Raw genomic sequence first — 12639 nt, forward strand, 5'->3', positions numbered from 1 at the left:
ATCTCGACTTGATAAACAATTAATCCCAGTTGTCAGATTTTCTCTAAATGCTTTGAGTTTTTGAGTTATGAGCCAAAAACTGCATTTTACCCCTATGTTCTATTTTTAGCCGTGGCGGCCATCTTGGTTGGTTGACCAGATCACCGGACACAATTTTTAAACAAGATACCCCAATGATGATTTTGGCCAAGTTTGGGTTAATCTGGACCAGTAGTTTCAGTGGAGCCGAATATTTGTAAAAACTAACGACGGACGACGACGACGGACGCCAAGCGATGAGAAAAGCTCACTAGGCCCTTTGGGCCAGGTGAGCTAAAAAGGAATACAACAGATTCAGTCAAGTCTGCCTTATATCTTGACTTACATATAGACAAGGATGCTCTCGTGTTCTATAACAATGTCCTTGAAAAAGGGTTCCTTATAAGGCAGCCTTCAATCATTTACCTCGAATATCAAATTATTTCTATTTTCTAAATAGTACACATTTGTTTTTAATTTTTAATATGATCTTAAAAGTTATAAATGAGATCAATGACGACCAACAAGTCAATTTCTACAAATAGGTAAACATAAACAAAATGTTAATTAATTTCTTATTGGAGTTGTTGCCCTTTTTTCCTTGGACCTATGCTCTTTAAAACATTTAGCAGATAAATAAATGCTTAAGATTTTATATTCCACGGCAGCCATTTAGGTTGCTTCTTGTTTATATCTATATTTCTAAATCATAGCAAAAGAAAATAACAATGTACCATCGAATCGAGGGAACTTAGTATTCGCATACCGTTAACCAGTACTTTGGTTGTAAATATTTAGAAATCATTTTATATTACGGAAAGTAACTTCCTCAGGCTGACGCACTAAAATGTGCACTGTTATCGTTTTTTGGACATGACAATTTAAAATGACAATTGTACACATAAAGGTTTTCAAATCAATCATTGCTTTTTAAGGTGGTATGGGTGTCTTTCTCCATCTTGGATTGTAAAAAACATAGAACCAAAGGTCCAGATTTTCCATCAAATTAGCAAAATTTGATGCAGGAATGCAGATATTTAATTTGAATTTTTATTTATAAGAACCAATTTTTAGGAATATAACTTATAAATATTATTGTTTTGGCAAATGTTAATTATTTTCGGTTGTTTTTATTTTTTTTAGAATTGGCATTTTAAGGGGAGGTAACTATATAACAGTGCATTTTCTGAAGGACTCTACATGGAATTTTCTTATTTTGTATTTTAGCCAGAAAAAACGTACGGTGACCCTATCTTTTCTTTTGATATTCTCAAAACAGTGTCTGAAAGCTATCTTTTCCTGAAGTATTTAACAATTCTATTATTCTGTTTAGTTTCTAATCACAAAATGGTGTTTTTTCCTGTATAATCCATACAAAATGTGTCATTTTGTCCCGTCCTGTAGCTTGAGAAAATGCGCGGTGACCTATCATTTTTATTATATTTTTCAGCATGTATCAATAGATACTACGTTTTGGCAAAGTATGAACAAATTCTATCATTTTTATTTTAGATACCCATACCACCTTAAACACCTTACTTTTACTATTATATTGAATTCTATATGAAATTTTGAAGCAAAATATCTTATTTTGTGTAAGTTATGTATTATGATCTAAACATTTAAAAACACAACTCAAAGTGAGACTTATCGTATATTTTTTCTGTATTTGAAGTGACGTGTTGGTTACAGGTCCATGTGAAACTAAACAGCTGGGCGTACACCTCGACGACTGGAAGGTAAAAATAAAAAGTGTTTACAGATAATAGGCACAACCATAATACATGGCACTTTACTTTATTGGTAAAGTTTAAGTCATCCATTCGAATATTTCACAGACGCAATCAAAAATAGTTAACGACCGTTGTGGAACACATCATCATCATCCTCATGTTCAAATTGTTGTACCAACAATCACGTCCTTCTTTTCCCCTATTAAATATGAAATTTTAACTGAATGTTTACGACATGATTGTTAGTTGACAATTTAATTTTTTTGACAAAAAAAAATACTTCACCCCTTCTTTGGTAAATAAAGGCAACAGTAGTATACCTCTGTTAAAAACTCATAAATAAATGAACAAACTAACAAAATTGGGTAAATTTTCTATTTTATTGTAGCAATATTCAAGTAATGCTCCGTATTTAGAATGTTACTTGCAAAAAACACGAATCCAAGAAAATGCTATTTTTATCATGTTTATCGAAATAGAGTGTAGCTATGTAACTGTAAGACATTGAACCAATTGTAGCAGTTCCTGGTGCTGAATTGAACACATCATTTTGAACATTTCACGGACATCACAATAAGTAGTTGCCCGTTATATGGAATACCTTTTTCACAGATGACCACATATATTTCTCATTTGTCATAGCTACAATCACTCTTTACAATGTAACACGATTGCAACCTAGCCGACAAAATTTGCACATGCAATGAGAAACATAACAGTAGCTAAACGTTTTAACATGATCTCCTTTTAAACGATTATTTTAATAAGGTTCGTGAAGCCTAGTCATACCGTGTATTTTTTTTTTATGAATGATATTTGGTTTACCACAATATTGTAAATTTTCGACTGGTGCCCTTTCGTCGTTCCTGACGTCTTCGGTATATCTTTAATTTCATCGTGACAATCTTAAATAATGGTAATGATTTTTGCGCATATGTGTAATTTTACTGTCGTTTTTTTTCAAACAGGTGTCGTCTGATGAAATACAATTACAGATTACCATTAGTCAAGTTTTATCAGATTCGATACAACTAGTTGGCAACAAGACTGAGCCTGGAGCTGATATGCATTCTTCAAAAGTTCATAGATCAATCTACAATTCAACCTTTTTCAATGGTATATTGTGAGTAAATGAAATAGAATGAGACCGTTTTTACTGTTTTCAAAATGAATACAAACAATATTTTTTTTGTGGCAATGTTAGTTGTCAATCTGGATGTCGGGAAGTTTCAGAGAAGAAGCATTTTTCAGTTTAACAATGACGGGCGACAAGTGATGATATAAACCCTTTCGACTAGCCGAGTTAAAAGGTGGCATTGTCTTGTAAAGGCAGGCTTTTTTTATTTTACGAATTGTGTTCTAGATTACCTAAAGTGATAGTTTGTGTGCTCGTTAATAATCAATATTGAGAGACAGGACTAAAAGTGACAGAAATTTTCATATTACTATTTTCACAACATGGAAGTGAGTTACAGGTGATTTTATTTGTTCAAACAAAGCAAAACTTTACTTGTGTACCCGTTATTTGTACAAAGGTTGGCCCGATTGCTGGATAGCACTGATTTAATTCCCACTAAATTGTACCCTTGCTGAATAAAAGGTAGTCTAGTTAATTATGACGTCTTGGAAGGCTATTTTAAATTTTTGCTTTAATGTCATAGAGCTGAAGCCCCCATTTTCGGTTAAACTTTGAAAACATATTTTGCTCTAAACTTTTAAACCCAATTTAGCCATCAGATTTTCATTGAAGGCTTAAAAAAATTGCATATATTAAAATTCTTACCTTCTTTGTGTTTGCTTGTGCAAAATATTTCTAATTAATCCCTTCAGTAATAAGAAAATAAGTTACAATTTCATCCGAGGCGGAATATTATCTTCTGCCATTCTTAAAACGTTTATCCGATTTCCTTTTTAAGAGAAATGTTTGTGCATCAAACTCGGTTAAATATGACAGACTGGAATTTCCGGAACCGTTATTTTATATAATCCGGAAATTCAAGTACGTCAATTTTACCGAGTTTGGTCCCAAAAAATATTGTATACCCCTAAATGCAGCCTTATGAGGAGAAATTAGCTAAACGTTTTAATAAAGCAAATATATTAAAAACTATACTTTTATGATATTTAAAAATATATGGATTTTTTAACGTCTATTTTGAAAATTTAATGCTGTAAAACCATTTGAGTTTTCTATAAGAAGTGTCTAAAGCCATTAACCAATATTATATAGCAATGTAGTATTTATAATATTTGTGCAAACATTTACAGCTTTAAATATAAGTACAAAATAAAGCTGCGCTTAACATGTTGTGTTTTTGTCTAAAAGAGTGAATACATAGATAAGGAACGCATTTTCTGTAGACGAACAATTTTTTCAAACCGTAAGATAAGTGTTTCCTTAGGAGTATATAATTTTTGGGAAGAAACATTCTTTAATTGACAATTTATTTCTACAACGAAAAATTGCAGGCCATAAATGTGTATTGTCATAAATAGTCAGTTTATTTAACATTCCTGTGTTGAAAAAAGTGTACGTGGAGTCCACCTTGCAGAGCCTTTGGTCATGATATGCATCATGTTCTGTTGTGTGAATATATAAAAGGTTTCAATTTTCAGATTCATAAATTACAAATATGCATGCTTATTATTTATGTGTGCTAGGTCTTTATGATGTGTCAGTTGATTTTAAAGGTATATATAGAACGCTTCAATGTATAGTCTTTTTACTTGACTGATGTGAATATAGTATTATCTGTGACCTCTTTGAATATTTGTAGAATATATTTTAAGACTTGGATTTACTATACAAAAGTTTCCGACAACGAACCAATCAGTTCAAGTTCTTTATCAACAAGCACCACCAGCACTCAAACCAAGGATATGTCGTTTTTATCAATTAACGAAGACAAAACTGTTTCGGAACCACACTTTACGATCAATTTGTTATCAGATATTGGAATAAGAACTAGTTCGGTACAATTCACAACAGGAATTGATAATACAGACGAATATATTTCAAACGATTATATTTCTACAACATGTACAAGTAAGGATTCTAGAAATACCAAATCTTTCAAGACGTCAACTTTCTTTGATTTATCAACAACACAGGTACAGACGAGTACACAGTTTGTGCAAACATCATTCGACTACACACCAAGCATACCTAACAAAACTGTGGACAAAATGTCATCTTCAGTTTCGTATTCAACTAATCATCTTGTATTATATAGTAACATATTAAGTAAAGACGTTACATCCAAACATGTGTCATCAAAACTCACAACAGCGAAACAGTTCCATTCTGATTCTACAATTCATCAAGAGAAGATGTCGTCAACCTTTATATCAGATCATCCGATTATCGATGTTAATACGTCTTCTACAAACTCGTTGTCTATAAAACAAGCCGAAACAAACAAAGTATCACTCGCGTCGTTTGCCAGTAGTTCTATATTGGATGACCGTTATGCTTCAACATTTTCCATGACAAATAATAGTCCATATTCAAAACACTATTTTGCCTCTGTAATATTACAGTCATCAACACACGAACTCAAAAGCAGGCCATTAATAGAAAGTAGCTTACAAACGATTTTACCAAGTTCCCAAAAGTTCTCAACAAATTCTGTTGATAGAATCTCAACTTTGATCGTTTCTGTGTCATCTCCAAATCATACAACTATTTACTCATCATCGCTTAGATCAACGAAAGCAGCAACACTTAATCCTAAAATTGGAACCACAACCTCATTTATTGTCCTCAGACGAACAACCACATTTGTATCTCCAATAATATCGACAAGTGACAAAGATCCAACATCAGGTATGAATTATTCCTTTTATACAATCCATTCAATATATCATTTTTATGGCCCACCTACGATAGCAGAGGGGCAATATGTTTTCTGGTCTGTGGGGCACCCGTTACTATGAACACATTTTTGTGCTATTTTTTATCAAACATTTTTGATTAAATTGTTATGTGTGATGATATTTTTCATTCAAATGAAATTGCAGCGAGTACAACAGCTAAAATTCACGCAAATGTTTATTGAAAAGATTAAGTAAATTTGTAGCAGAAATATATTTAACTTGATAAAAAATTAAAAAATAATATAAAAAAAAATTGCAAAAAAGCAAACATCATCAACCTGTTTACTTTTTAAAAAAAGTTTACTGTGTCTATCATATCTATTGTAAAACACTTAAATTAACTCATCATAGATTCCAGGATTAAAATTGTGCATTAGTACCAAAAGCGCGTTTTATCAGCAAAAGCATCAACAGTGACGCTCGAATCAAAAACAGTTAAAAGGCCAAATAATGTACGAAGTTGAAGAGCATTGAGGACCACAATAAGTTGGACTATTTAAACCACGCGACCAAACCACTTACGTTTTTACTAGAATGGCCATGCTAGTACAGGAGTTTCCTAGTTACAAAAACAAAAACCTAAGAAATTCTAATTTATAAATGAATATAAGGCTAGTTTTAAAATACTCATCATAGATACCAGGACTAAATTTTGTATATACGCCAGACGCGCGTTTCAAAGATACAATGTTTTGTTAAACAATGAGACTAAATTGTTACTTTTGAAATAAGCATGTTGAATAACTATTGCAAAATAACTTTTGTAAATCATGTTTTACTTCAGGGAGTAGAAGTGAATCAACATTGAAGGTGAGTTATGATTGTTTACAAATTTTTTTTTGCTACTGCCAATGCCAAGTGTTAGTATATGTGTAAATATTTAAAGGGTCCACTACATCCAAGTTCTGTTAGGCTTTTTTTTTATTAAATTAAATGCAAATATAACGTGCACGGCTAAAATTTCAAACTAAAAGATGAACTGATAAATTTGATTATGGAGAAAAACTCTTAAAGTGCTCACTTTTTAATAAAGTTATATGAAACTGCCATGACAAGCTCATGTCAAATCAATGTCTGTAAAATAGGAACAAAATAGTATGTCTTAAAAACGAATCTACAGATCAGGAGGGCACTTGCTATTTACGACAATAAACAGGTATCTAAATGTTATACATCGTATGTCGTGCTCTAAATCGTCCAAACCCATAAATTTAGAATTATATCAAAAAGAAACATCACCAATCTATAAAATGTAATACTATAAATTTAATACTTCGAGAAAAACCCATTATCAACCTTTTCGAATTGGAAATTGCTAATACAACAACCACTTCGAAAGTGTTGACAATTGTTTTCTCTTGAAAACCGAAAGATTTCTGAGCTGTAATGAACTATTTAATCTTCTGAATGAACTGTCAGCGTGTAAATAATTAATCGTTTGTTTACCAGGTCTAGACATCTTTTTTGTACATACAAAAGGGTAACATGTTTGGGTAACAATAAACAAACGAACTTTTAGAGGAGACTTCTCTGATTAAAATTTATGATTTCTTACGTGAATTAAAACTGAGAAATTTATGAACATATCATAAAACACGTTATTTACGTTTTTTGATTGAAATAAGCCTGCCAATTGATATTTTATCGTGTGTTTTTCTATGTTGTGATGTTATGCTATTGTTTCAGAAAAAGGGAGAAGGTTTGGTACCATTAAAACGTTTAATCCCGTTGCAAATGTTTGCACCTGTTCTTAGTCAGGAATCTGATGTACAGTAGTTGTCGTTTGTTTATGTAATGTATACTTGTTTTTTTTTTTTATATATATAGATTAGACCGTTGGTTTTCCCGTTTGAATGTTTTTTTACAAATTTTTGGGCCCTATATAGTTTGTTGTTCTGTGTGAGCCAAGGCTCCGTGTTGAAGGTCGTACATTGACCTTTAATGGTATAATTTTTTTAAATTGTTATTTGGATGGAGAGTTGTCTCATTGGCACTCACACCACATCTTCTTATATCTATTGTGTTACAACCACACAACACATGTAATGAGGCCTTTTCTGGCATTTTAACAAATACAACAGCTTCTTGATGTTTTACATACAATCACGATTCGTAGTGTAATTGATTTGTTCTGCGGTGTTGTGTGTTATTTTCTGATAACTTAGGTACTGATGAAGACACAGTGGTAACATTTGCTGTTGACTGCATTAGTTACATATGATACCATGTTCAAAAAAGGGTTCCCAAAATTGTTTGTTGTTTTGAAACTAGTATACAATGGCCTTATTTTAAGTTATGTGTATATCACACATGCACCGTTTGAGCTTCATTGCTATATATTCAATTCTCGTGTTTTTGTTTGTATACAGGCATCTATTTCAGTTTGACGGCAGTTTTTCTTTTGAAATATGTAATAAATGTTAACACATGAATATAAAGTTAGTCAAGAGTATGTAGTCATAGGAATGCACAAAATAAGCGATACATTATTGTTTTCTTTAATAAAATGATATATAGTCCAAATGATCCAGAATTACTCTTTGAATTAAGCAAACAACCGAAAAAGTACGATAAAAACATTTATATCTAATATTTCAACACACAAAAAATCAAAACATCTATGAAAGATACGAACCCTTTCTTGATAATAATCTTTCCTTTCAAATTATAGGTTGAGCCACGACGGTGCATATAACTGTTCTGGTATTAAGCAACTTTAAAGGTACAATTTAGCGATGTTCCACTTTTTCATTAAAAAGTTGTTTTTTAGGACACACTAATATAAAAAAAGAAAAAGAAGATGTGGTATGATTGCCAATGAGACAACTGTCCACAAGAGACCAAAGTGACACAGACATTATCAACTATAGGTCCCCATAAGGCCTTCAACAATGAGCAAATCCCGTATCGCATATTTAGCTACAAAGGCCCCGATAAGACACATACATTAATACTGTGTCGGGGTTCAACATGTTAGCGGGATCCCAACCCTCCCCTTACCTGGGACAGTGGTATAACAGTGCAACATAAGAACGAACTATAAAAATCAGTTGAAAAAGGCTAAACTCATCAGATTGACAAAAATACAAGTGGACGTGGCCGGGTACTTATAAATTCCGACAATAAACGAATTTCATTTTAGAGGGAAAAAGCATAACTTTATTTTTTGGGTAGAAATGTCCATCTTGGGGGATTCACTGTTTTTCAAACCTGAAAAAACCTAAATTCCGCATATTAGACTTTCATATTTTTTGGGGGTTAAATTTACTATCTTTCACGCCTATATTGATAATAAAAATCGAGAAATTGATCAAAAAGCATTTTGATTTTTTGTTTTTAAAGGAAATGTTATTCTTTTAACACTTTTTAAATTTGGCCCTTCTGTGAAAAAAATCATGGGGAAATTGCCCCTACCCCTTTTAACTGAGGGTACAGCATCAAATAAAAGAGGAGAACTACGACACAACAGAAACACAACATTAAAATGTAACACACACAGAAACGAACTATAATATAACAATGGCCATGTTCCTGACTTCGTACATGACATTTTAAGAAAAAAATGGTGGGTTGAACCTGGTTTTGTTGCATGCCAAACCTCCCGCTGTTTAGCAATATTATATACAACATAAAATTGATAATATTACATGACAGAACTACAATACAAATAAATGGGAGAACATATAGGACAAAGAAATACACGAATAATAGCAAACAAAGGTTACAAGGTTTAAAATTTAATACGCCAGATGTGCGCTTCGTTCACACAAAACCAACCAGCGATGCCCAGATGAAAAATGTACGAAAGCCAAATCAATTACAAAGTTGGAGCGTACAGAGGACTAAACGTTTCAAAAAGTTTTGACCAATACGGCTAGGGTTATCGGTCTGGGATCATCATTATAAAAAAAATTGCCATTTCACGATGAACGAACAATTAAAAATGTTTGCACGTTGATCTTTACCGTTTTCACTTAACACGGTGATTAACGAACATGTTTTCACTGCTGCACGTGACATATTAATTGCAAAACAAGTTGCACGAAAATAACCCTTAACCAACCTCATCAAAAATGATTAGAATACAAAAAGTTGGTCCTCTCTTAATCATCCTATTACTCGCGGTAAAACCCTTGACGAGGTAAGGTGTCCGTTTGGCTGTATTGGATGTTTTAATTCGCAGCTAAATCTGACCAGAATAAGTACGATAAAAACCACTTTTCCCTAAAGAAAAAAAACCAGAGAACACTACACGTAAAGAAACTTTCAAAAACTATTGAAATGGTCTGTTGAAGTCCTTCTGTCAGAATAGATGTTCATCCCATATCCAAAATTATCACAATTTCATGTCAATTCCCTATGAGCAACCCAAAAGAACAGTACATACCTAATGTAATTATTGTTAAATTGTCCCGTCTTTAACTTGTGTTAAATATTTACCACTGGACATCGTGAAAGCAACTTAATTTGCAGATTAATTTATTCCATGTAATATTTGTATCTTAACATCTTCATGGAAGTTTTCTTCTTGTATATTTCGATTTTATCAATATCAATTATATGGTCATTTTAATAATTTTCCTGTTGCAAATATTTGATTTTTGAAAAACTAAGGATTTTTTTATCCCAGGAATAGATTACCTTAGCCGCATTTGGCACAACATTTTGGGTCATTAATGCTCTTCAACTTTAAAAGGTGTATGTGGCTTGATAACTTTTTTTTTATCTGAGAGTCTCTGGTGAGTCTTATAAAGACATACCCCAAAGGGTGACTGGGGTATAGAAATATGGTCACTTGGTCTTCTCCCGACCGGCAGTAAAACGCTTGCCGAAGTGGGGCGTCCGTTTGGCTGTGCGGGATGTATCCAGTTCGCAGTCGCGTCCGGTCAGAAGGGGGACGTTAAATCCGATGCCTCGTGTGAAGAGAGTACCATGCTCTCTGCACGTTAAGAACCCTTGCAACAACTCTTTGAGGGGTCCGTAGGTGGCCTGTTGCAAGGCAAAATTTTTGTCCCTATCCAATATACCCTCATTTTCCAGTGACAGTCCAAATTATCCCGACCATCATCCCAGATGGCCTCTATTGTATCAACCTACCTACTGTATTTATTGTGAACTTGTTCTCGTCCTGAATATGCATGAAATATTTGCCACTGGACGTTAAGCAACCAACAATCAATCAATCAACTTGTAAAGACGAAACGCGCGTCGGGCGTATTAAATTATAATCAGCGTAACTTTAATAACTTTTTTTTTATCAACCATGAATGTAAAAGAATTATCTAATTTATGGCAAAAAATTCGCCAAAAATATAAAATTTTCAGGACAAACCCTGGAATGCGTTACACTTTCTAGTTTTGCCTACAATTGTATTTGAAATGTTTTATGATATGCTTGTATATTTTTATGATATACCTATAACTTGTTTTGCTTCTGTTAAATTATTAAATTATCGATGCTGCATTAAGAGGATTGTGTGTCATGAACCACCCTCAAACATACAATTAAATGTGCTATATTTTGGAAAATCAAATTATTTTGTAATTTTCTTTTTAATTTCAGAATTGGATGAAAGATAACATGCTATTAGTCCTGGGTATATCTATTGGTATAGCAGTAGTTTTAGTTGTGGTAGTTATAATACTTATAGTTAGAAGGTTAGTTAATAGACTTTTAAACAGTATAACTCTATATTTATCTTCTGTTAGCATTTTCTTTCAACAGTTTGTTACCAATAAGCTAAAACCTTCTTTTCACAACTGGCCTTTAGTGAAAGCTGCCAATTAAAAACAATCGCAAACCTTTGTATTCGAAGCAAAATTTCAACAATGAAATAAAAAGCAGTCATATTGATAATTTCTGCATAGATTTTGTAAAACGTACTGAACGGTTATTAGGTCGTTGGCTCGTATTGAAAAGAAATAACGATAAACTCATTTATATCTGCGTATAACAACCATGTGCGTACCGTACCTTTGGAATATAAGTTTTTCCAAGTTTAGGTTAGACTGTACTGGATGTAAAACTATACAAATGTATCACCCGTTAGAATTATGTACTGTTATTCAAATCGGATGACTCTTGTAGCGTGCACGTGATTGTCACATTCCTCAAGTTAAAATTTACAGGTGGCCTGTTTCTTACTCTTTTTTTCATTTTAAGAATTGACTGCTTCATTTTGTAACTTCATTGGGTTGTAAAAACGTTGACCGAAGTTCATTCTAAAAATGTGCGCACGATCAACGCTTTTACAACCCTATGAAGGAATAACACTTGATGTGCAGTTAGACAATCAGAAAAAAAGTATTATAATGAAACATACACCTAATGTAATTATTTGAATATAAATGAAATTTGACAACTGCACGTTAAATCTATCCATCCATATCATTGCCTTGGAAGTGATCTATTCGATGCGATTTGCGAAGAGGTGTACATTATTTTTCAATGTACACAGTTCTTCAAAATAATTTCAATTGTATTTTTCAAAAATACTTGATATTTTTCGTTTTTAGAAAGAAATCCAATAAACCTCCGGCACGACCAGAGCTTGATCCTAGTGATTTATTCAGTAACAGACGAGTGACTTTATTACTGGGACCTGACGACGAATTAATGCCTGATATGCAACCAGCAGTTACACACAGCAACCCGTTGTACAGCTCAGAGTTCGTAGAACGTCAACACTCGAATTACACTGGAAATAGAGATTCACATTTTTGTTAATAAAGTAAAGGAACAAACATTGTCACAATATTGTGTTTTATAATGGTTCAAATATCATCAAATAAACATATTAGTTTTTCGCCTTACATTATGTTTGAATGGGCAATGCCCAAAACGAAACTGTTACATTAGCTAAACCTCTCGGAATCATCGGGCAACCAAATGACCATAATAACCATCAGAAATCTCAAAGGCAAACATGCAGTAGTTAAGTATAAAAGGGTCTTTTGAGTTATACATGCTTATCTCTAATTTGTCCCTATACAATTAACGTAGTGATTTCAT

General features: G+C 32.8%; 1 protein-coding gene across 1 annotated transcript; it reads left to right on the forward strand.

The window, feature by feature from the left end:
• The first annotated feature begins 4937 nt into the window (after positions 1 to 4937).
• On the forward strand, positions 4938 to 12354 carry LOC134710005 (uncharacterized). The gene is made up of 4 exons (XM_063570180.1): positions 4938 to 5577; positions 6412 to 6437; positions 11191 to 11285; positions 12144 to 12354. Exons 1-4 carry the CDS (start codon positions 4938 to 4940, stop codon positions 12352 to 12354), a joined length of 972 nt encoding a protein of 323 aa, XP_063426250.1.
• The last annotated feature ends 285 nt before the right edge of the window (positions 12355 to 12639 follow it).

Source organism: Mytilus trossulus, chromosome 1, assembly GCF_036588685.1.
Source record: "Mytilus trossulus isolate FHL-02 chromosome 1, PNRI_Mtr1.1.1.hap1, whole genome shotgun sequence".
In the NCBI taxonomy this organism is placed as follows: domain Eukaryota; kingdom Metazoa; phylum Mollusca; class Bivalvia; order Mytilida; family Mytilidae; genus Mytilus; species Mytilus trossulus.

Excerpts from the sequence above, each read along its gene's own strand:
- LOC134710005 (XM_063570180.1), top strand. The coding sequence starts at position 4,938 with ATGTCATCTTCAGTTTCGTATTCAACTAATCATCTTGTATTATATAGT. Across the intron at positions 6,438-11,190 it reads GAAGTGAATCAACATTGAAG|AATTGGATGAAAGATAACAT; the intron begins GTGAGTTATGAT and ends TTTTAATTTCAG. Across the intron at positions 11,286-12,143 it reads ATAATACTTATAGTTAGAAG|AAAGAAATCCAATAAACCTC; the intron begins GTTAGTTAATAG and ends TTTCGTTTTTAG.